Genomic DNA, 24,872 nt, shown 5'->3' with positions numbered 1-24,872 from the left:
CTTCCTTGGTGGTCCAGTAGCTAAAGCTCTGCACACCCAACGAAGGGGGCCTGGGTTTGATCCCTGATCAGGGAACTAGATCCCACATGCCGCAACTAAGACCCAGCACAGCCAAATAAATAAATGTTAAAAATAACAATAATAAATGCTCTAAAAAATAAAATACAAGTGTTTAGTGGGTTTCTCCAGCCAGACTCCTAGTCTGGCCCACAGCGGGCTCTGTGGTCTGGCCTTTACGTGCTTAACTTTCCTTCCTACAGTTCTCAGGATTAGTGAAAGCCCCCAGACTCCCGGCGCCGGTCTCCTTGCCTGAAATGCCCCTCACTCCCACCACTCCCCCACCCCGTGTTGCCTCGACACTGTCACTCACCCGCCTTTGGCACTGCAGGTAGCCAAACCGAAAATGCTGTGAGGGTCTGAGGGTCCACTCTGTGTTCCCACCACTGAGCACTTAGCCCAGCACTGAATGAACAAACAAGAGAATGAATTTGTTCGAGGGAACTGCTAATAGGCAAAGAGCGGAAAGTTGACAAGGGAAGCAGAACCAGATTGTGCGAGCAGGGTGCACACAGCGGGTGAGCGGCCACCGTGAGAGCTCTGCCTGGGAGAACCAGGATCGCCAGCAGGACACTGACGAGATAAAATGGGTAATCCCAGGAAGACAAGCTGGGTAATGGGGGTTCGACGGGAAAGAGGGTAGAGGCGGGCAAAGCAGCTGTTAGAATAAGCTGTTAGAAATCAAGCTGTGAAAGAAAGAAGAGAGACTAAGCATGAGAGAAGCTCAGACGCAGAAGTTACCTTGGAGATGAGAATTCAACATCTCTGAAACTCTAAGCTCACTTGTGCCTGCCCAAGTTGCTCCTTGCTCTAGAACGAGTAACACCTGCCAGGGCACACACAGGTGCCAACAGAGAAGCCCCGCACTCGCTCACTCCCACCCAAACCCAGGGAGCTCTTAAATCTGAACACTTCTGTTTGCACAAGCCTGCTTCCTTCACTAGCCCATCTCCACTGCCTCAGTTTGGCTCTCTTCATTTCTCATCACAGAACTTATCAGTTCAAAATCATGCGTTGCTTCCCATTTGCTTTTAGGATATTTATTTATTTATTTGGCAGCGCTGGCTTTGAGTTGTGGCATGTGGGAATCTAGTTCCCTGACTGCAGATGGAAGCCAGGCCCCTGGCATTTTGAGTGTGGAGTCAAAGCCACTGGACCACTGGGGAAGTCCCACTTCTAGGATAAAATTCAAACTCAGCATGGCCTGCAGGACACCTTCACGGTCTGCCCCCGGCCTCTCCCCCAGCCCCACTCTCCTTTCTACTAGTCACCTGTTAGAATTAGCATGAAATCCTGCAGATTCTAAAATTCACTGTGCTCTCTCTTCCCTCTGCAACTGCTGTCTTTTTGACCTCACTTGATCACCTCTCCTTCTTAACCTGGCTGACTTCAATATCTGTCGCACACAGGAAGTCCTCTCCCAGGAAGTCCTCCCTACAGCCCAGTCCTGGCCTAAGCTCCCCTGTGCGCCGGTAATAACAGTGTGTAACCCTGCCTTGCCAGAGGGTGACTATTCGCATCTTTGTTTGATGCTGAGTTCCTTGAAGGCAAGACTGTCTTTAATCTTGGTGCTTCCTTTACCTAGCATAGTACCTGGCACAATACCCGATGAATTAATTACTTGATTTTAAAAAGGAGAAGAGAACTTGGCAATTTCAAGAGAGTCTCAAAAGAATAAAGAATCAAAGGTCACCCATAGGTTTGAATCCAAGAGTTCAGGGCAATGGTGGTTTCATTCATATAATGAAAGGCTAAACTTGGAAGGTCAAGAAAGCAATGGATTGAATTAAATATGGTATTTTTCAGGTGTGTGTGTCTAGGTGGATTTACTTTGGATTTAAAAAGAAAAAAAGAAAAGCAAGAGAAAATAAAGGAGAACTTATAAGCCTCCTGAATAACATAAACAAAAAAGTTAAACTCTGGGTACGGTCTTGACATTGTTTGGACTAAGAAAAATGCAAAAAGACCCCAGTGAACAACAGATGGCCATTCCCAGATGGAGAGAAGACAAAATGAGGTTATTCTCACCAAGAGTTACGGTCCCAAGTTCTTCAAAGATACTCTTTGCTAGAGCCTCTGTCTCTGCCATCAGCTGAGATATGATGCATTTAAATTTGTCTGTAGTCCGTGATTCCACTTTCCTGAAAACTAGAGCCATCAAAGGAAAGTTAGTACTTCTCAGGAAGAACACACCATAGTTGAACGCAGATATCTCCAAACCGTTCTCTGCCTTTGTCACTTTCTCTGTAAAACCCGAGGCCCCAAGCTCACAGGCAGGTCATCTGAATGATGAAACAAATACTCAAGACACCTTGCAGCCACTCCCTAGTGTTGAGTGCACTCATTCTAACATTTTTCATGATCCAAGTCTAAATTCAACTTTTTAAAAAATAATTTTGTTTATTTATTTTTGGCTGTGCTGGGTCTTCATTGCTGCTGGGCTTCTCTCTAGCTGCGGCGAGCAGGGGCTACTCTCTAGGTGGAGTTCGTGGGCTTCTGATTGTGGTGACTTCTTTTGTTGAGGGGCACAGGCCCGAGGGCATGCGGACTTCAGCAGTGGGCTCAGTAGTTGCGGCTCCCAGGCTCTAGAGCTCAGGCTTAGCAGCTGTGGTGCAAGGGCTTAGCTGCCCCATGGCATGAGGGATCTTCCCGGACCAGGGACTGAACCCGTGTCTCCTGCATTGGCAGGTGGATTCTTTACCACTGAGCCACCAAGGAAGCCCTCAGGCACACTTTAGATTCTAGATTTCCACACACGGATCTGGTGAAAGAGGTCAGAATCAAGAGGCCTGGGAGCTGGGAGTCCTCAGCCACACTTTAGACTCTGCATCAAAAGCTCTGGGGCCTTTGGCGAGCGCCTCAACTTTCCTGGGACTGTTTTCTTCCCTCAAAAATGCCCCGTGGCTGCTTTCTTGTCACTAAGTCATGTCCAACTCATTCGTGACCCCGTGGACTGTAGCCCTCCAGGCTCCTCTGTTCATGGGATATCCCAGGCAAGGATCCTGGAGTGGGCTGGCGTTTCCTTTACCTAATTCAACTTCTTACTCGGGCTTTCCTGTTAACTCAACACAGAGCTCCTGCTCTGACTAGGCTGATATCCATCTTGTTTCTACAAATACCGTACTTTAAGTCCTGTCTCTGTTCTTTGATCTTCTCCCTTCCCACCTAACCCCCAGGGGTGTTCACAATGTTCCAAATATTCATTTTTGCAGTATCCACAGAACATGCTGGGTTCTGGTGATAGCTGAAAAGAATATGCGCTGTGCTCCAGATAAGGCTGTCTTCTTAGGAGAGAAAGATACACAAGCCAGACGACCAGGCAGAGAGCTGTGACACAGTATGTACAAAGTGCCATGGAGCACAGGGAGGCGTCTCTCATTCCTCCTGGGGCAGCAATGTCAGGGGATAAACAGGGGAAGAGGCGAGGAGGAGTGAGCACAGTCATGTGCAAAGGCTGGGATGGACAAAGCTTGGAGGGAGAACACACGTGACTCCTCCATCCCAGGAGCCCGGAGAAATTCAACTTGGTTGGGTTTGTGGGAAGTAAAAGGAGATGAAGCTCAGCACGTGGGAGAGACCAGATGATAAAAAAATCGTGCCTGTCCAACTCTTTGCAACTCTTTTGGACTATAGCTCGCCAGGCTCCTCTGCCCATGGGATTTTTCAGGCAAGAATACTGGAGTGGGTTGCCGTTTCCTTCTCCAGGGGATCTTCCTGACCCAGGGATCAAACCTGCATCTTCTGTGCCTCCTGCACTAGCAGGCAGATTTTTTTTTTTTTTTAACTGCTGAGCCACTGAGGAAGCCCAAAGAAATTTGTATTTGACATCAAAAGCCGTAGGTTGAGCACCTTGTCTACATTCCTTACAGCCAGCGCCCTGACTGTCTTAGGCGTGTTTCTTCTGCCTTGTAGTCATTTGGTCGTGTGCTATTTAGAGAGCGAGGGGTGAAGTCATACGTGTCTTCCGTACCCTCTCTCCCTTGCTGGGTTAGTACAGCATTGATATTCAAGAAATATCAATCTTTGTTAGTCAATCTTAGTAATCAAATCATATTCTGATCTTTTGAGGAAAGACAGGATGAGTTCAGATACTTTCACTTCAACCAAAATTCCAGATCATATTCAAATAACAGATAGGAACTCAGTACCGTCCTCAGGCCCAGAAGGCAGGAAGGACCGAGCCACCTACATGCTAAGGTGTTCTCAGCACCTCTCTCACAGCCAATACCTTTGGTTTATGAAAATGAACAGTGAGAAGGATTGCTTTCTACAGGCCACTCCTGAGCTTCACTGGGGAGAGAAGCTGGAAATATGATTATTTTCCAAGTTTGCAGATAAATATTTTCCTCTAGACAGAGAAAGGCTAAGAATTCAGCGTTCATCTACGTGACCCTGAACTAAGAATAGCAGAGGGTAACAAAGTCCCATAGGGCTTGTGACTGGATCCCACTTACGCTTCTGGGGCTTATAAAAAACCCCCTCCAGTTCCTCCAAGTTGTCTCTGACTGTTGCTAACACTGATGTGTCGAGAGAAGCACACACTTTGCAGATATATTCTGTGGCTTCGGCTGCATTTTTGGCATCTCCAACACCAACTGAGGCAGTCAGCCCAACGACCTGTGAGGAGCATTTCAAATTGTCAGATGTCTGGGAAATAGCAAAATGTTTCCACAATCCCTCATGTAACGCATTCCTGATAAAGTAGGGTTTTTATTTTTTAAACTAACTTCAGATAAAGAATTTTTTTTTTTTCCCCTGACATTCTCTACGACATCAAAAATGGAAAGGTCCCCATTAGGTGAAGCACTGGGTAAACGCAGGAGTCACTGCTCTGCAACTGAACACGGATCAGCACAGAAGCCCAGAGAAGAAACCCTTTCCAGGCAGGACTGCTCTCGTCTTTACCCTTGTTTCCCCCATGACACACAGAACAATACCCTGGAAAGGGCAAGGACTAAAATCAGACATGCTTCCATTTCAATCTCAGCCATGTCACACTGGCTGGGTGTCTTGGACAAAAATCTTCATCTCTCTGTAAAGTTGGGCAACTTTAGCCATTTAAACTGGAAGTTGTGTGACACAGAGAACAGACTTGTGATTGCCGAGGGAGAAAGTGGGAGGGGAGGGATAGACTGGGAGTTTGGGATTAGCAGATGCAAACTTTTATATATAGGATGGATAAACAGTAATGTCCTACTGTATACACAGGGAACTATATTCAATATTGTGTGATAAACCATAATGGAAAAGAATATGAAAGCAACTGAATTGCTTTGCTGTACAGCAGAAATTAATACAACAGAAATTAATACTGTAAATCAAATATGCTTCAATTTTTTTTTAATGGTAGCTTCAATTTTAAAAAAGTGATAACTTCAATTTTTAAAAAATGGTAGCTGGGTGACTTCAATAAGATGACATTTGTAAAGAATTTAGTTCAATGGTCTTCTAATAAATATTTATTTCTTCCTCTAAGAGTCACTCAAATATTGAATGACTGAGTGAATCATTCAAATAAACAAGGAATCTAGTTAACTATCAATTTTATTCTAGAAGAAAAAACTGTAAGAAATGTGATTTCTACTAAATTCTGTCTGAATTTTGGGCACCATACTGGATTTCTTCTAACCTGTGCTTCCTAAATGGTTAATTGTTAAGCCTAAAGAATGCAACACAAATATGAGACTAGTAAACCGAAGGCATGGTTTCCAACCTCATTTGGCCTCAATAATACCAGGCCATTCATCTGTGTTCCTCTCAGCTGTGTCTCCCATTTCAAATTTTCTCCATGCACCCTGAGCTCCCACCTCCATTCTCATCTTGATTATTCTCAGTGAACCATCTTTCTCTCCTTCATTCAAGACAAAATGCCAGGGATTCCATATCCTTCCCACCCCCACCTATAAACTATTCTCTGTCTTGACTCCTCTCAGCCCTTCCCCTCTGATGACACTAAAAACACTGCCTCGTCCGCTCTCCTGTGCTAATGTATCTACTCAGCCCATACCCGCTCGTCTCTCCTGGCATCTTGTTCTGTCAATCATTCCCTCTCTCCCATCCTGCCCCACGGGTGGCTAGCCACAGCTTCATACTCTGCACCCAGGCAATATTAAGAACTTCATGAATCCTGGGGATTCCCTGGCAGTCCATGGTTAGGACTCAACACATCCACTGCTGTGGCCTGGGTTCAATCCCTGGTTGGGGAACTAAGGACCCCGTAAGCCATACAGCCAAAAAAACTTTAAGCTTCTCGAGCCCCTATGCACTTTCATACCCCTGTGCCTATAGACACACAGTAGCCTTTACTGAAAACCATCCAGCTATTTTCCTTATAAACTCTTGTTAGTTTTTACCTATCCTAACTTCTATTAGGTCTTGCTTTACTTTCATAGCACATTTAAGATCACTTTCATTTCTTTTCTGTACAACTCCACTGTGTGTTATTACCATAAATTATGACATAATTCTCACATATTTGGCTCCCTACAAAACTTAAGCTGCGTGAAGGCAAGGACTTTTTATATTTGTGGCCCAGTGCCTAGCACAGGGCATGACACATGGAGGTACCTAATACATATTTGTTAAGTCAATAAATGAATGAATCAATCAAAACTAACCTAATGAGTTGTACAGTATGCAAGGATCTAAGAAGGACATCCTCAATATGGCCACAACGGTAAGTAAATAGGACTTAGGAAGAAATCCACCTGACTTTGGACATACCTGGGGCAGTGAGTCTGAAGATCCTCCCAGTTTCTGATCTAGATAATTAAACATGATCATATTATATGGATGGTGTTTATTGGTGTTGTGACATTCATCAAATATCATCAAAGTGAAGATGGAGAGTGATGGGATAGTCCCATCTTTAAGGCTGTTCACAAGAATCTGTGGTGTTAAAATGATGATGTCATTGTTCTCAACAATCTGTTCCACAGAGACACTGTCAGCTGTCTCTCCAGAAATGCCTGAAACTTTGTACCTAGAAGATGACAGAAATTTCCCATTAGCAACCATGATGTGAATAAGGAACCACAAAGATCAGAGTGTCAATTAAATTCTCCCTAAGTCCAAAAGGAATGGATTTGGAGAAAAGGTAAGTGCTTGGAGCAAAGCCTGACACACAGTAAAGTGAAAAAAGTAAAAGTGTTAGTCGTGCAGACTCTGCTACCCATGGACTGTAGCCGCCAGGCTCCTCTGTCCATGGGATTCTCCAGGCAAGAAAACTGGAGTGGGTTGCCATTCCCTTCTCCAGGGGATCTTCTCGACCCAGGGATCGAACTGGGATCTCCTGCATTGTCAGTAGATTCTTTACTGTGTCTGACATACAGTAAGTGATCAATAAACGTAATGTAGGAAGAATTGCTGGTATTAATAGAATGTATTCCATGTGGTACCTGAGGATACAGAGGGCCAACTATAATTCTTTCAAGCCACCATGAAAGAACATAGAAAAGAGTAATATTAAATAAATTATAAAATCATTAAAAAAGTTAAATGTGCCATTTAAATATAAAATTTATCTTAATCAAAGGAGTTTAGGATTTCAGGTGTATCCATAAAGGAGTTATCAGTAAATTATTAAAAAGCTTAATCTACTATAAGTTTTTTGAATCATGGTTTTCTAAAAGCGAAACAAAGCACAAAACACATCGGTTACATGACCTAGAGAAAAAAAAGCTGGACCAACTTATACCTACCCAAGTCTTTCAAAATATTCTGAGAACACAGATTTCTGCTGTTCATACAGCGGGAGTTGAACAGCAAAAAAGACAACTTTCCCCTTGCGTCCTTGCGGAAATTTCTTAAGATGATGTTCGCATATAAGAAGGGAAACAAAGGTTTTTCCACAACCTTTTAACATATAAAGAGAAAGACAACATGTAACTAATAGTATACTAAAATACTTCCATAGAAAGGTCATTATTGGGGGCGCCTCTAAAACCACAGAGCTGAGAAGTAAAGGGATGATGAGGGGGATTAACAACTGTAGAACTCACACTCTGACTCAGAAACCAAGCTACTTCCTAGGCACTCGCACACAGCCGGGGACTGCAGGAAGCTAAAAGAAAACATTCTCTCCCCTTCCTGGTGTCCCTGAAAACACTGTGAAACTATATGAATAACGGTTTTTTCAAAAGATCAATGGAACAATGAAACAATCGAAACTTGCCTACTTGGTCCCAGTGTTCAATAAAGTAGACAAAAGGAAGCAAACAGAGAAATAAACTATTTCAGTAATTGCATCCGCTTACCAGTAGGAGCACATATTATTGTATTCTTTCCCTTCTGAGCAGGTAAAGCGAGCTCTAGTTGGTAATTTCTTGGTTTCAATGGGCTATAAGTAGGAGGCACTTCTGTAACACAACAGAAACTAAGTTAGCAAACAGTGACCACTCTGAGGAATCAAGTCAACACTATCTTCCAAAGGACAAGAAATCTGACTGTAGCAAGAAAGACCTCATTTAAGAAAGTTTATAATTCTTGTCTCTAATTAATCATTCCAGCTTCTGCACTGATTTAAAATAGAGAATTCTCCCTCAATAACAAAGTACCAATGGCAGGAAGGAAAAAAGGAGAAAAAAAAAAAACAAAAAAACACAAAGATTTCTTTCTGAAATAATCATGGAAGCCTAATCAGGAGAAACTAAAGCAAGAATGGCCTAATCCAGGGCAAAACAGATCGCCACCAGTTAAAGGAAATGCTGCATGAGACAAAAGCATAAATCCCTCTCAGGTCTTTGAAAAACACCAAACTGAATATCAGACTCCAAAGTAATCTCTTACTGACAAGCAACCGTGCTTTATAATTCTACAGGCTCTCACATGGTATTCTCTCTTAACAGAATCAGAAGTTTTAAAAAAATAATCAGAGGTATCTCACTAACAGATAAGCGTACAGAATGTTAAGAGCTAGAAAGACCTTGGAAATCATCCGTTGAGTCTAACCTACCTATTTTAAAGTAAATGGAAATTTCTAAATGGTTAAGTGAGTTCGCTAAGGACCTTTACCTGTCAGAAAACTTAAAGCAATTGACATTCACTGATTTTATTCTGGAGTGACAAAAATGTGTATCATTTTATTGCAGAAACAGTCCATCAATTCTCACCTTATGTTCTTATCCCCAAATCACATCCTTCTTCCAACACTTCTTTATTGATCCTATTTTTTTCTCTGATGCCCTTTTATAAATTACTCTTAATTTATTATGCTGCTTTCTGGTCTCGTCGGGAAAATATGCTTCTAGAAACATAAAGTGGGCCTTATAGGGACACAGTTAACTCATAGTGCCTTTGTGTGAATTAGAGAAAGGACTCCCTTTTGGAGGACATAGCCCCTCACCGCACTGTGTTGGCAAACAACGCAGGCTGGATCTCAGCCCCAGCTCCACCTCTCAGGCCCACACATTTGTACAGTGCACACACTTATCAACATACACTGCAGCCCTGGGATCTTGAGAGGAAACTGAACAAGTGACTCACAAAGAGCAGAAGTATTTCTTTAGAAAGCAGGGCTGATTTCAGAGGTCACAGGCATTGAGCTTCTGGGAGGACTATTTGCATTTTCAGTGTAGACATGCACATCCTTAGTGATAAAAGAAGACAAAAAAAAAAAGAAGAAGAAGGAAAAAAAAGGAAGAAGCTGGCAAGCACTATGGAAGGGAGAGAATGGTATTTCTAGTTGTAGGGAAAATATCTGTTTTAACATATATTCTCTTTTTGTTCTGATTTTTCCTTAAAAACCTTTCTATTAGGCTATGACTTTTGGCACTGCAAGACATGACTCCACTCGAAATATCTCAAGAGCATCATTATGGAGAAGAACGAACAATGCTGAGTACCTGAAGAAGGACAGGAATTCCAGCTAAGATTCTGGTTTTCTGGTTCTTCCTTGTAGACAATCTGTATGTCCAAAGTTTTCATTTCATCATCCTCAAGATCTTTCATTTGAACATTTTCTGCACCTTTATGAAAACAAAACACGTCTCATAATCTTTATCTGATTATGATCTTGATGGTGAAAGCCCTACAAAGAGGTCATAAAATTTTAAACTTCCATTACAATTTCTCATAACCATTCCCTCTACCTTTTAAAACAACTAAATGAAATCTTTTTGAATTTGAAATCTTGATTTGAAGTTTGAACTCCAGTGTTGTTTAGGACTTTATTATTCAAAGTGTGGAACACGGACCAGCAACTTCTTTAGGAGCTTGTTGGAAATGCAAACTCTTGAGCCCCAAATGAATCAGAAGTTTCATTTTAACAAGATCCCTAGGCGATCCACAACCACACCAAAGACAAGCCCTATTAGCAGAAACACTCTTGTCTTCCATTCCTGACCTGACCCAAGACACCAGATGTGTATTTAGACAGATAATTTCTGAAACAATTTATGATCTTAAAGAAGACACTGAAAGGCTAAGACCAGACACTCAGATGGTTTATCAAACTCAGCCCTTAAAATAATGCTCCGAGAAGATGTTATTAGCTTCAGGAAGCCAAGGGATAGCTCAGCCACTTAATCAAAACAGATTCTTCCTTTCAATCTTGTTCTAGTTCGGTTCCAGATGGATTCTAGGCAAGAGAACCACCAGATAGTGTCTAAGATGATTCTATTCTGAAAAGGCAGTGAGTTGTGGAGTTTGAACCTTTAACTCTAGAATTTTCAAGCTATTTCTCTCATCATCTAAACCCAGAGAGTGAGCTCAGATTCTGCCTTTCCCCCAAATACTCTGGGCAGATAGGCTAATTCTGGATGAAAGGGTTTGTCCTGATCCATTTTCAGGGGATATATACAACCCAACTAATTCTGTAGATAAAAAGAACCACCTACCTCCCAGAACTCAACTTCACGCTGGCCTCTCACTAGAGATATAGCCAAGATTATCTGAAGGGAAAAATGCTTCCGACAGTGAGAGAAAAGCAGGTAGCAATGCAAGAAGCTCCAAGCAGAACTATGAAGAAGGACCTATTTTCAGACCCTTGCACCCTTCCAAATATCCTACCTTTCTCTACCATCCACAGTTCGCTGAACTTGCTCTCTTCTTTCTCCAGTGCAAGTTTCAAAGTTTTGGGCCAGTTCTCCTTGTCTGATCTGAGAAGGCATTCAACCATTTTCTCTGCACCTGCCATCAGCCCCTTGTTGGAACTTATCTAAGGAAGACAATTGTAGTGGACTCATCAAGTGTTTCAAAAGTTTTCATTTTATGAGTTTTTACTGAAGAAACGTCAATTCAAATACTATCAAATTTAAAATCACTGTATACTCTGGTTCACTAGGCCTCTTTCATGACCGTTCTTGCCCCAGTGCAACTTGATCTTTTCAGATACACCTCCCTTTATCCTTGTCCTCTTACACATGGTATCACCATGTCAAGCCATGTGTTCTTAACCTCCTCTGAGATGTTATTATATTAACATCAGCTATATCAGGAAAACAAACTACTTTACACCTATTCAAAATATGGGTATACTGGCATAGGCATATTTGGAAAGATATAACAAAATATTAAATAGTTTTTTCTGGATAGTGAGACTTACATGGTTCTTATTATTAATCATGATAATTAAAATCATTGAGCAATTACTATTATGTGCCAGAGATATGTAAGCACTTTACCTATATCATCTCATTCAAAGCCTATAAAAATACCTTACTAATAAGGTACCATTATTATTGCCATTTTATACAGGAAACAGAGACTTAGAGAAACTAAATGTGCCCAAGATCACACCACTAGTAAGTGGCTGAGCTTGGATTAACAAAATTGATTTGTGTCCAGAGACTGAATACTTAACCACTGGAGTCCATAACCTTTTTTCATTTGCTAAACTGTTTGATTTTATTTAAATTTGTATAAAACATTATTCACAAAATAAAGTAATTTTAACTGAAAATAGGGCAAACCTGAAAGAAATCTGTGACACAAATTGATTACTCAGATCACAAATGAAAGTATCCTTCTAGGTAATTATGCCTTAGATTTGAGGACTTTAGTAGATTTTAATGATATTGTTCAGTTCTAAAATAACATAGAAAACAGAAGACATTCCTCATGGTCAAATTTTCCCCCCAAATTCAATATTTAATATTAATTAAAATACCTGAATAATTTCTTCACATTCCTGATTAATTAAACATCCAGATATTTCAGGAAGGATATCTTCTGGATTGATTGTGGTTTTAAATTCTGGTTGTAAACGCTTTAAAAGTAATCTATACTCCTCCAATTTTTCAATTTTTTGGAAATCCCAACTTTCAATGGCTTCATAAAGTCCAGAATAACCTGAAAAGTAGGGAAAAAATGGGGCTCTTAGGATACCAACTAAAAAAATATGTTGAGATTAAGATTTAGAAATCACGTTTGAATGTATTGTGAGAGAACTGAAAACAACTGTAAATCACTTCCATTACTTTATGATCTTTCAAAAAGAAAATTCAATATTCATTTTAGGCACCCCACGTTTAAGGTGGAGCTAGTGGCAAGGACCTGTCTGCCAGTGAAGGAGATGTAAGAGACTTGGGTTCAATCCCTGGGTCAGAAAGATCCCCTGGAGAAGGGAATGGCTACCCACTCCAGTATTCTTGCCTGGAAAATCCCATGGACAGAGGAGCCTGACGGGCTACAGTCCATGGGTCACAAAGAGTTAGACACGACTGAGTGACTAACACTTTCACTGAGAATAAATTTGAGGTCTTATATTTGGTCTTAGTAAGACCTCTTCCTTCTAAGGTACCCCATGGACTTCACCTACAATCTCTGATTTGCCTCTCTTTCAATTGAGTCAAACCATCATGCTAAGTATCTTCTCAGTGCAAAGTAGTAAAAAGGGCAAAAAGAAATATAAATGTTAATTCCTGACCATCAGGGCCTTACTGCCTACATTATTCCAAGGAAAGAATAGTAAGCACAATGGGAAATTTGAGTGAAAAAATTATTTCCAACTAGAATTACCCAGGAATGCTTGGCTCTAAGTTTCTCTTCAGAGAACCACCAGGCTTGTCTGACTATCAGGCCCACACTCTTTTCACTGGACTATAAAGACCATATTAGCACATATGAAGCTATTACCCAGCTTAATACCTGGAATATTCCAGTACCTTAGTGGGTGTGTGTCTCCTCTCTCTCACTCTTCTATCTGCCTGCAAAGATAGCATTATCCTGTATTTGATTTATCACTCTTGATTTCTTAGAATAGTTGTGTGGCATATACTCAATTCTCTAAAGAATACATGTCTAGTTTAAGCTTGTTTGAAATGTTTTAATTTTATTCTTCACTAAATGCAATTTTCTCTGACTTTTCAGAAAGTTTAATATTACATGTCTAAGTTTCACCTGCGCTGTCATCTGTAGCTATGTTCATACATCTCCACTGCAGAATAATCGACTCTTGTGTGAGTATCACAAAATGTATTTATCCCTTCTCTTTCTGAAGGATACTGGTGTTGCTTCTAGTTTTGTTTCTTTGCTTGCTTGTTTTTGGCATTACCAACTGATTATAGTATGAACATTCTTTGTATGTACATTCTGGAATACATGTGTTAAGAATTTCTCTGGGCATATACTTAACAGTGAAACTGCTGGATAGAAGGAGAGTTGTAACTATACGAGCTGATGCCGATTGTTTTTCGAAACAGCTGTAGCATTTACACTCCTTAAGGACTGTCATCCTTAAGATTTCCCATTATTAAAAATCCTCTGAGCCTTCCCACCTGCTGCGATTCATGGGGTCGCAAAGAGTCGGACACGACTGAGCGACTGAACTGAACTGAACTGAACTGAACTGTTGGACCTCCTAGATTTTGCTATTATGTTCCTAATTTACAACTTCCTAATTGCTAATTGGGCTGAGAATCTTTTCTCATGTTTATTAACCTTTCATGCTTCCTATTCTTTGAAGACTCACTTCACATCTTTTGCCTTGTAAATATTTTCTTTTTTTTTTTTCAATTGATTTTAAGCCTTTTAAATATATCATGGATACTAATTCTTTGGTGATAATGTAGTTTGAAAATATCCTCCCCCAGTTTGTCACTTGTTTTTTCACTTTCTGTATAGTGTTTTTTGATAAACATATACTCTAATTTTAATATCCTCAAATTTATCAATCTAGGTTAATGTTTTAATGTCTTATCTCATAAATCTTGTCATACCCTAAGGTCAGAAAAATGCTCTTCTATATACTGGTCTAAAATAGTTGACCTTTTGCTATTATGAATTAAGTCTTGAATTCTTTTGACTTATTGTGTGTGTGCAAGTATATGTATGTACATGGAATGAGGTAAGGAAGACAAGTTTATTTGTATCCACATGGATATGAAAGCTAGGGTTTGCCTGGTTTTTAACATTATCCCATTTTAAATGGCTTACTGCAATGTATCAAAAAGTCCCTCCTTTCTGAATAACCCTCTTTTCCCAGTGATCTCCAGTACATCAGAGTTCCATAAATATATGAGTCTGATTGAAGGCTCTCCATTCTATCTCATCGGTCAGTTGTTCAATACCAGGACCAGCATCACACTGTATCAATGCCTATGACTTTTAATAGATCTTGACATCTAAAAAAGGAACCCCCAACCTACTGAATTCTTCTTTAGAAGTGTACTGACTATTCTTGGGTCATAATTCTTCCACATACAGTTTAGAATCTGCTTGTCAAGTTCATAAAGAAGCATGCAGGATTTTTATTTAGAATTGTATTGAATGTATAGCTCGGTGTAGGGAGAACTGACACTTCTATAGTCTTCCTCTCCACGTGCACAGGTGTATATCTCCACCTAGCTAGGACTTTTTTTTTTTTTTGTCAGTTTTGCCATACAGCTTGCAGGATCTCAGTTCCCCAACCAGGGATTGAATCCAGGCCGTGGCAGTGAAAGAACAGAGTTCTAACCATTCGGCCACCAAGGAATTCCCTAGAATTTCTTTATATTTTTTCAAAACCCTTTTGTCATTTTCTCTATTCAGACTCCACACATCTTTGGCTAGATTTATTGCTAAATATAACTTTGTTACTATTAGAAATGGTATTTCATTTTGGATTACATTTGCCATCTTTCCCAGTGGGTGGAAATACAACTAATTTTTGTATACTGATCTTATATCCAATAAACATGCTAAACTGTTCTATTAGTTGTAATAACCTCTATGTAGATTCCTTTGGAAATTTCAAGTAGGCAGTTATAGCATCTGCCTGAAAATGGTCTTTACATTGCCTCAGATTAAGAGACATAAACTAAACATGGATACTTATAAATTAATAGAATTTCACCTTTACAGAATCTTTAAACAGTCAAGTAATAACTCTGATTTGTGAGTAAAAAGAATGAACTAACCTGCTTGGTGAAGGGCATCCAAAAAGCCACGGAACCAGCCTTCCTCCTGGAGCTCCAATAGGACCTGGAGGAAAAGGGAGGCAGCCTCCATGGGCCCCTTGTTGTTTTTCTCGGCCTGAATATGCTGCACCACATCTACAAACAGAAGCAAGAGGGACTCATCAAACTTCAGAACCGCTAATCATCAGAGGTAAAACCACTAATCATTGGAAGGGTTGTCAGATCTTCTCAAACGGGGCTGGGGATTCACAGCAATGGAAGGACCTGCAGGAAAGCAGCAAGTTCTCCTTCCTCGTCAATCATACCCATTCTTCACTACCCCCCACCCCTACCCCCAGCCTCTCTGGAAACTTCTCCTAGTCTGTTGTGGAAGTCTGGACGCATGCTGGAGGGCAGTCCTTAAGAAAAGGAGTCTCTTAAAGATGCCTGCAAGAGTCTCCCCATAACAAGTGAGAAGTCATGGTAGCACCAGGTTAGGTAGAAAAACAATGGTTTCTTCTAACATTTGAAAGATTCTTGTTCAAAAGTCTGAATTAATCGCAGGACTAAAAGGGTGTGAGGATAGGACCACTCCTGTCATCAGTGACAATTACAGTGGACACAGCAACCAGCCAATTTGGAGAACCCAGCAGTGGCTATAGGACTGGAAAAGGTCAGTTTTCATTCCAATCCCTAAGAAAGGCAATGCCAAAGAATGTTCAAACTACCACAAAATGGCACTCATATCACATGCTAGTAAAGTAATACTCAAAATTCTCCAAGTCAGGCTTCAACAGTATGGGAACTGTGAACTTCCAGATGTTCAAGCTGGATTTAGAAAAGGAAGAGGAGCCAGAGATCAAACTACCAACACCCGTTGGATCACAGAAAAAAAGCAAGGGAGTTCCAGAAAAACACCTATTTCTGCTTTATTGACTATGCCAAAACTTCTGACTGTGTGGATCACAACAAACTGTGGAAAATTCTGAAAGAGATGGGAATACCAGACCACCTGACCTGCCTCTTCAGAAACCTATATGCAGGTCAGGAAGCAACAGTTAGAACTGGACATGGAACAACAGACTGGTTCCAAATCGGGAAAGGAGCATGTGAAGGCTGTATATTGTCACCCTGCTTATTTAACTTATATGCAGAGTACATCATGAGAAATGCTGGGCTGGATGAAGCACAAGCTGGAATCAAGATTGCCGGGAAAAATATCAATAACCTCAGATATGCAGATGACATCACTCATATGGCAGAAACTGAAGAGGAACTAAAAAGCCTCTTGATGAAAGTGAAAGAGCAGAGTGAAAAAGTTGGCTTAAAGCTCAACATCCAGAAAACGAAGATCATGGCATCTGGTCCCATCACTTCAAGGCAAATAGATGGGGAAACAGTGACAGACTTTATTTTGGGGGGCTCCAAAATCACCGCAGATGGTGATTGCAATCGTGAAATTAAGACACTTGCTTCTTGGAAGAAAAGTTATGACCAACCTAGACAGCATATTAAAAAGCAGAGACATTACTTTGCCAAAAAGGTTCATCTAGACAAAGCTATGGTTTTTCCAGTAGTCATGTATGAATGTGCGAGTTGGACTATAAAGAAAGCTGAGCACCAAAGAATTCATGCTTTTGAACTGTGGTGTTGGAGAAGACTCTTGAGAGTCCCTTGGACTGCAAGGAGATCCAACCAGTCAATCTTAAAGGAAATCATTGGAAGGACTGATGCTGAAGCTGAAACTCCAATACTTTGGCCACCTAATTCGAAGAACTGACTCATTTGAAAGACCCTGATTCTGGGAAAGATTGAAGGCAGGAGGAGAAGGGGATGACAGAGGATGAGATGGTTGGATGGCATCACCAACTCGATGGACATGAGTTTGAGTAAGCTCCAGGAGTTGGTGTTGTACAGGGTGGTCTGGCATGCTGCAGTCCATGGGGCTGCAAACAGTCAGACACGACTGAGTGACTGAACTGAACTGAACAGCAACCAGAGTTAGAATAAACAGAGGTCCTTTTATGGTCCTATTTCCAGGCTTTTGTTAAGACGTGTAAAAAAAATTAGTAAACAGAAATCACAAGAGTCAGGAGACCAGAAGGGGGCGCTCTCATGCCCTGTGCCCATACTGCTACTGCGTTTATTTTTGTGAGCTGCTGCTGCTAAGTCACTTCAGTTGTGTCTGACTCTGTGCGACCCCATAGATGGCAGCCCACCAGGCTCCCCCGTCCCTGGGATTCTCCAGGCAAGAACACTGGAGTGGGTTGCCATTTCCTTCTCCAATGCATCTGTGCCCATAGCAGAGCCCAAGAGGAAGAAGTCAGACTTCTTTCCTGGCAAGGAGTGAGCCAAGGAAAAGCCAATGACTGTTTACTACAGCCCCTCCCAGACTCCTTTTCTCCTCTGTAACAGTGTTCTTCCTTTGCCCTGCAGGGACCTGCATGGGGCTGCCATGATTGCAGATCCCAGATTGCAGTTCTCTGCTAATCCTGAAAAAGTCTGTCTTTGCTGGAGAAATATCTGGCAGTCTATTTATTTCAGGTCAATAGATGGTAGGAAATATGGTAGAAAAGAAAAAGCAAAAGGAGCTAAAGAAAACACAGTGAGGCCAGGTAACAGACAACTATCCACCAACCAGCTGGTGGTCTTACTGATTTTGCACAGTAACTCCACGTCTGGGCTGATAGCCAAAGTTACCTTCGTATGACCTGACATTTGATAATTTTCCCCACTGTCGAAGCAAAGCGAAGTCAGTTGCTCAGTCATGTCCGACTCTTTGTGACCCCATGGACTGTAGCCTACCACACTCCTCCATCCATGGGATTTTGCAGGCAAGAGCACTGGAGTGGGTTGCCATCGCCTTCTCCAGAGGATCTTCCCGACCCAGGGACTGAACCCAGGTCTCCTGCATTGAGCAGACACTCTGCTGTCTGAGCCACCAGGGAAGTCCTTTTGCCAGTGGGATGTAAATTCTAAGGGAGTAATTCCAATTGTCTGGCAGGTTAACCTCTCTGTATTCTCAGAGTTTAGAAGACCTAGTACTCAAGGCACACTTAACAAAGGTCTGCTGAATGAATGTAAGAAGACAGGAAGGAACGCCTCCCTTTTCTGCCAAGGTCTCTGCAACAATGAAACAAACCCTTTTAAAGTATAAAATCCAATGGCCTTTATAGCTGTAAATCCATCACCGCTATATAATTTTACTGCCTTTTCATTACTGTAGAAAGAAATCTTATACCCATTAGCAGTCATTCCCCATTTCCCCCATGGTAACTATGGATTTGCCTGTTTTGGACATTTCATATGAACGGGATCATAGAGTAGGTGGTCCTCAAGGCTGGGTTCTTTCACGGAGCATAATGTTTTCAAGTTCATCCATATTGTAATCATGTATCATATTTAATCCTTTTCCTTGCTGAATAATATTCCATTGTATGGATACACCAGTTTTGTCTATCTATTCATCAGTTAATGGGCATTTAGGTTTCTACATTTTGTCTTTTATGAACAGTACAAGATTTTGTGTGGATATAAATATTCATTTCTCTTAAGTACATATACAGCTAGGCACAAGATTGCTGGGTCTTAAGGTCACATTCTGAAGCCTGGGGTTAGGATTTAACCAAAAGAGCTGAGAAAACAAGGCGGGGGAGGTATAGAGAATTTAATCAGTGTAACAGAAACAGAAAAAGTGGGTGGAAAAGCAGAGTTTATGTGATGATACAAAGGAATGAACAGGAAAGATGTCAACCAACTATATGCAAACAGCTGCCTATGGGGCTGGACTCGAGAACTCTACGGTATCATTAACATTCAAAAATAAGATAATATTATACACAGTATTTTTAAGCTTGCTTTTAAAAAATTATTTATTTCTGGCCGCACTGGGTCCTCACTGCCACGTGGGCGGCTCTCTAGTTGCAGAGAGATGAGGCTCCTGTTTAGTTGTGTGGAGGCTTCTTTTGCTGTGGAGCACACTCTGGGCATGCAGGCCTCAGCAGGCGCAGCAGGCGGCTCAGTAGCTGCGGCTCCCGGGCTCTAGGGCACAGGCTCAACAGTTGCGGCATACGGGCTTAGCTGCTCCGCAGCACGTGGGATCTTCCCGGATCAGGGATTGAATCCATGTCTCCTGGGCTGGCAGGCAATTCTTTACCACTGAGCTACTCAAGCTCACTTTTTAAACTTACCTTGTGGGGTTTTTTGTTTGTTTTATGAGGAGTTTATTGTCTTTTTTTTTTTTTAAGGTTTATTCAGGGAGATACATACTCCACAGAAAGTTTCGGTATTTTTATTGTGCTGTATTATAACTATAAATTAAAGTTAATATATATTTTAAAAATTCCCACCTGGGCACTCCCATAAGCATACTATGGTTTTCCATCAATGCACTCATCACACTTTATTATGTTCAGTTACCTGACTTCACACATGCACTCTAATCTCAGGGCAGAACCATTCCTATCGATCCTTCATTTCCTGAAAGGATGCTTCCTATTAACTAATATGTGTAGTAGTATGTGTTAATGCTAGCCAGTGCTAGCCTAATGCCTGACACAGCTTAACTGCTGAGTTGCTGGTTATTAAGTCAATACACAGTACATGAAAGAATGGGATTCACATCATTGTTAGTGTTCCACTCTTTGGAGGATTTCTAGAAGACACAGATGTCTTGCACGGCTTACATTCTTCAAGGGCCCCAACTACTCTGTGGTCAGTAGGATGTTACTTTGTTACTTCTCTCTAAGCATAGCTACTAAGTGGGAATCTTTTGTGTTGGTGGCATTCTTTCACTCCTCACTCTACAACCTGTGCTTTGGTTGTACATAGCAATTGGCACTCAAGTTACCTGTCTGCTTTAATAGTTTTAAAAACCTGCCTCACATCAGGAAAGTTATGTAGGCGTTTGGAGCAGACTCCCTCTTTCACCTCAACTCTTTCCAGGCAGCCCCTCCCTTCTCTTCTCCCCAAGGCTCTGCTCACCTCTGGCACAAAGTACCTCAATACAAATCTGTAAAATGGCCATTATCCATCATCATGGGACTCATATGCTATGGGGAAACACCTGAATTGAAGCCTAAAGCCATTCCCTCCAGTGAATCCTGCTCATCTCATAATTTGAAAAGATGCATGCACCCCAGTATTTATTGCAGCACTACTTACAGTAGCCAAGACATGGAAGCAACCTAGATGTCCAATGACAGAGGAATGGATAAAAAAGATATGGTACATATATGCAATGGAATATTACTCAGCCATAAAAAAAAGAATGACATAATGCCATTTGCAGCAACATGGATGTACCTAGAGATTATCATACTAAGTGAACTCAGACAGAGAAAGACAAATATCGTATCATATCACTTATATGTGGAATCTTAAAAATGATACAAATGAACTTATTTACAAAACAGAAACAGACTCACAGACTACAAAAACAAACTTATGGTTACCAAAGGGGAAAGGTGGGGGAGAGAGATAAATTAAGAGTCTCGGATTAACATACACACACTTCTGCTGCTGCTGCTAAGTCGCTTCAGTTGTGTCCAACCCTGTGCGACCCCACAGACGGCAGCCCACGAGGCTCCCCCGTCCCTGGGATTCCCCAGGCAAGAACATTGGAGTGGGCACACTGCTATAGACAAAACAGGTAATCTATGGAGCACCTACTGTATAGCACCTAGAACTCTGCTCAATATTCTGTGATAATCTATATGAGAAAAGAATCTGAAAAAGAATGGTATAGGTATCACTGAATCACTTTGCTGTACATGAAACTAATGCAACATTGTAAATCAACTATACCCAATATAAAATAAAAATCAAATTTATGAAAGTTTCCAGTCATTGGCTGGTAAGATCCAGATCTGGCAGAGTGAGTCTCAACTTCTCCCGGAGTACAGCACTTTCTTACTATTTGTGTACTTCAGTCCTCGCCTGTCTCCACCAACCCCTTGGACTTTAAAGTATTTTAAGGAAGGGCTTGTATCTTATTCTGAATCTCTGATGTCAGCGCAAAAACCAACAAGCAGACGGACACAACTATTAGCACAAATAAATGAAACAGACAGCGACATGCTTCCCCAGCTTTAAGTCTTAACAAATGTACAGCTCTAAGCAAGTCATTTCACTTCGCTGGGACTCAGTTTCCCCATGTGGGCTTCCAAGGGCTTCTCAAACTCTTGACAATCCCCAGTCTAAAATATTGCGAAGATCTCGCCACAAACCCGGCGTTAACTGTATTGACTGAAAGACCGGGATGGGGGTTGAGGGGTGGAATAAGAAAGAAATCCTGAACTGTTTTCTTGCACCAAGGGGCAGGCGGGAACCACTCACCGTCCCTAAACCAGGGGGTCATGTAGCTCAGGATGTAGGTAGGGTCCAGGATCTTCCTGACATAGCCGCGGAAGGCGTGCAAATTCCGCCGCTGCTCGGCCGTCATGCCGGCGACTCTGCTCCCCGCGAGCCCCGGCCTCGCCTGCGCTCTGCTCGGCGCCGCTGCGCTCTGCTCCGCTCCGCGAAAACACAGCTGTGAGGCGCGAGAAATTTGCCGAGGTGAGCAGTCCTCGTGGAGGCGGAGCTGCAGGGGAAGCCGGGCTGCGGGGGGAAAATCGAAACTGAAACTAGGGGCCGGGGGCCCCCAGGCTCCGTGATCAACCGCGGGTCCCCCGCGGGGTTTCGGTTTCGTTTCCTAGCCAGCTCGCGGATCCCGAGGGACCCAAGGGGACCCCTGCGAGTTGCTCTTTGGTGTTCACTTCATCTTACTTTCTGTTTTGCTTTTAGGGCCGTAAAGCTGAGATACGATAAAATGCATAGATGTTAATTTATAATTCCATGAGTTTGGGGAGATGTATGCGGGTGTAACCACTTTGCCCAGGTTGTCTGGGTCCTGTGGTCTAGTGTCTTAACTTTACAGGACACTGTCACCTGTTTTCCCAAGTGGCCATCTCTTGGTGCCTTCCCCACCTGGAGTGTGAGAGAGCTTCAGGGGATGCAAGCCCAGGAAATACACGCGCTGGTCAGTTTGTTGCTTGCTTGTTTGGTTTGGTTTGGGCTTTTGCCTGGTATGAAATAGTGCGCTGTTGTCAAATATATGTAGTCCAAATACCCTCTCCCAGTCTGTGACTTATGTCATTCTCTTTAAGGTGTCTTTTGGGCATAAATTTATTTTGGTGAAACCTAATTTACCAATTTTTTGGTTGTTTACTGCCTTTTGTGTCCTCTTTGGTGAATCTTTGCCTACTAAAGATATTCTGTGTTTTCTTTTAGGGTCTTTGTTTTCAGCTTTTATCTTTAGGTTATCTCAAATTAATTTTGTTGTGGGAGGAGGTAGAGGTCAAGCTTTCACTTTTTCCATACTTGTTTCACACAAACTATTTCCTTGAAAACTTTTCCCTTTGAATAGGCTTGGCACCTTTGTCAAAAAATCAACTGACTGTGCACTATTTCTAACTTTATTCTGTTCCACTTATCTGTTTGTTGATACTGCTTTATGTTTGTTGATACTGCTTTATGTCTCTTTGTGAAGACTATATTGGGACTTACCTGGTGGTCCAGTGGCTAAAACTCTTGCTCCCAGGGCAGATGGCCTTGGTGTGATCCCTTGTGGGGAACTAGATCCCACATGCTGCAACTAAAGATCCTGCGTGCTGCAACTGAGGCCTGATACAGCCAAAAAATTTAAAAATACGAAAGAAAAAAAAAGTACATTGACTGTTCTGGGATCTTTGGATGTTGATATGAAATTTTCTTGCCTGGAGAATCTCATGGACAGAGGAGCCTCACGGGCTGCAATCCGTAGGGTCACAAAGAGTCAGACATCTGTGAGTGACTTTCACTTTCATGAAATATTGTTTGCCAACTCCTATTTTTAAAACAGCATATTGGGATTTTGATCAGAACTACATCAAACCTACAGATGAACTTGAGGAGAAATGACATTTTTAACAGTATTGAGCCTTCAAATCCATGAACGTAAGTTTTCATTTATCTGGGTCTTTAACTGCCCTCAGCATTATTTTATAGTTTCACAAGTACAGATCTTCTACATATCTATTAAATTTATTCTTAACTATTTTACATTCTTTGAGGCTTCTGTAAATTGAATTGTTTCTAAAGTGTCATTTTCAAACTTTTCGTTGCTGGTATATAGAATTTACTAATTGACTTGTATTATGCAATTCACTAATTCACTTATTAGCTCTAGAGAGTTACTATTCTGTAGAGTTCTTAAAAATTTCTATGTAAACAGTATGTCATTTGGGAATACAGGGTTTTATTTCTTTTCCAATCTTTATGCCTTTTATTTTGCTTCTTTCCCATATGGCACCTCCTGTGGCTTCAAAAGAAAGCTGAATAAACTAGTGAGTTGACACCCTTACCTTATTACTAATCTAAGCAGGAAAACAATACTTTAACTACAAACTCTGTAACAGAGAACAAACCTGTCTCCATACTGAATCCATTCCTTTAGCTCTAACTTGTGTGGTCTGTTGCCTGTGCTTAGTCACACTGACTCTGTACCAAGGGCTCCTCAAACTCAAAAGAATGCTGCCTTGAGCCTGAAATTTACAGGATAGTCCATTCTCAAGACTCCGATCTTTAGAGGTGTTAACACCTTTCCATTCACAGAGATAAAAATTTGAAAGCAGAGCATAATATTTGTCTTGTCGGAGGTTTGTAGGAACATCATGCCAGACCTAGGTCAACAGCAGTAAGAACAAAGGATTCCAATGCCAAGAAGTTTGCAACAACCAGCCACACCCCTTCCCCTTTTACTATAAAAGAAGTGAAGTGAAGTTGCTCAATTGTGTCCTACCATGCTCCTCTGTCCATGGGATTTTCCAGGCAAGAGTACTGGAGTGGGTTGCCATTTCCTTCTCCAGGGGATCTTCCTGACCCAGGGATCAAACCCGGGTCTCCTGCATTGGAGGCAGATCCTTTACCATCTGAGCCACCGGGGAAGTCACAATATAAAAGAAGGCTCCGTTTTAACGTTTGAAAGATGGTTCCTTAGGACACTAGTTCACCATCTTCTTGGTCTGTTGGCTTTCCAAACAAAGTCATTATTCCCTGCCCCAGCAACTTGTCTCTGAATTTACTGGCCAGTCATACAGTGAGTGGTACAAGCTTGGACTCAGTAATCAGGTTGGCTATTGGATTTTCCCTAGATGCCCTTTATCAGATTGATGTTTTCTTCATTTCTGCTTTGCTCAGAGTTATTTTTTTTTTAATCATGCATAGGTGTCAAATTTCTCAACTTTTTAATATCTGTTGAGGTGATCATATATTGAATTTCAAATATACTGAATTTCATTTATTAATTTTTTTAATATTAAATCAACCTAGAACTCTCAGGATAAATCACATTTGATCATGAAGTAGCACCCTTTAAAAAATATATTTCTGGATTCAGTTTGCTAGTATTTTGTATCTATGGTCATACATTTGTATCTATGGTTGTACATTTTCTTGTAATGTTAGGATTATGCTGACCTTATA

The 24,872-nt window shown here is 41.5% G+C and overlaps 1 protein-coding gene across 1 annotated transcript in view; it reads right to left on the bottom strand.

The window, feature by feature from the left end:
- DDX58 (DExD/H-box helicase 58) overlaps nucleotides 1-21,926 on the bottom strand; it is a 46,802-nt gene extending 24,876 nt beyond the window's left edge. The window contains exons 1-10 of the mRNA XM_040237173.1: nucleotides 21,708-21,926; nucleotides 15,393-15,527; nucleotides 12,164-12,345; nucleotides 11,065-11,212; nucleotides 9,900-10,022; nucleotides 8,313-8,414; nucleotides 7,758-7,911; nucleotides 6,781-7,039; nucleotides 4,512-4,674; nucleotides 2,086-2,205 (exon numbers count right to left, since the gene is read on the bottom strand). Coding sequence (XP_040093107.1) covers nucleotides 2,086-2,205; nucleotides 4,512-4,674; nucleotides 6,781-7,039; nucleotides 7,758-7,911; nucleotides 8,313-8,414; nucleotides 9,900-10,022; nucleotides 11,065-11,212; nucleotides 12,164-12,345; nucleotides 15,393-15,527; nucleotides 21,708-21,813 — 1,492 coding nt within the window. The 5' untranslated portion in view covers nucleotides 21,814-21,926. The remainder of the gene's footprint in view (nucleotides 1-2,085; nucleotides 2,206-4,511; nucleotides 4,675-6,780; nucleotides 7,040-7,757; nucleotides 7,912-8,312; nucleotides 8,415-9,899; nucleotides 10,023-11,064; nucleotides 11,213-12,163; nucleotides 12,346-15,392; nucleotides 15,528-21,707) is intronic.
- Between the last annotated feature and the right edge of the window lie 2,946 nt (nucleotides 21,927-24,872).

This window comes from Oryx dammah, unplaced genomic scaffold (assembly GCF_014754425.2).
Source record: "Oryx dammah isolate SB20612 unplaced genomic scaffold, SCBI_Odam_1.1 HiC_scaffold_1, whole genome shotgun sequence".
Classification (NCBI taxonomy): Eukaryota; Metazoa; Chordata; class Mammalia; order Artiodactyla; family Bovidae; genus Oryx; species Oryx dammah.
This window is presented reverse-complemented; position numbering and strand designations above follow the sequence as displayed.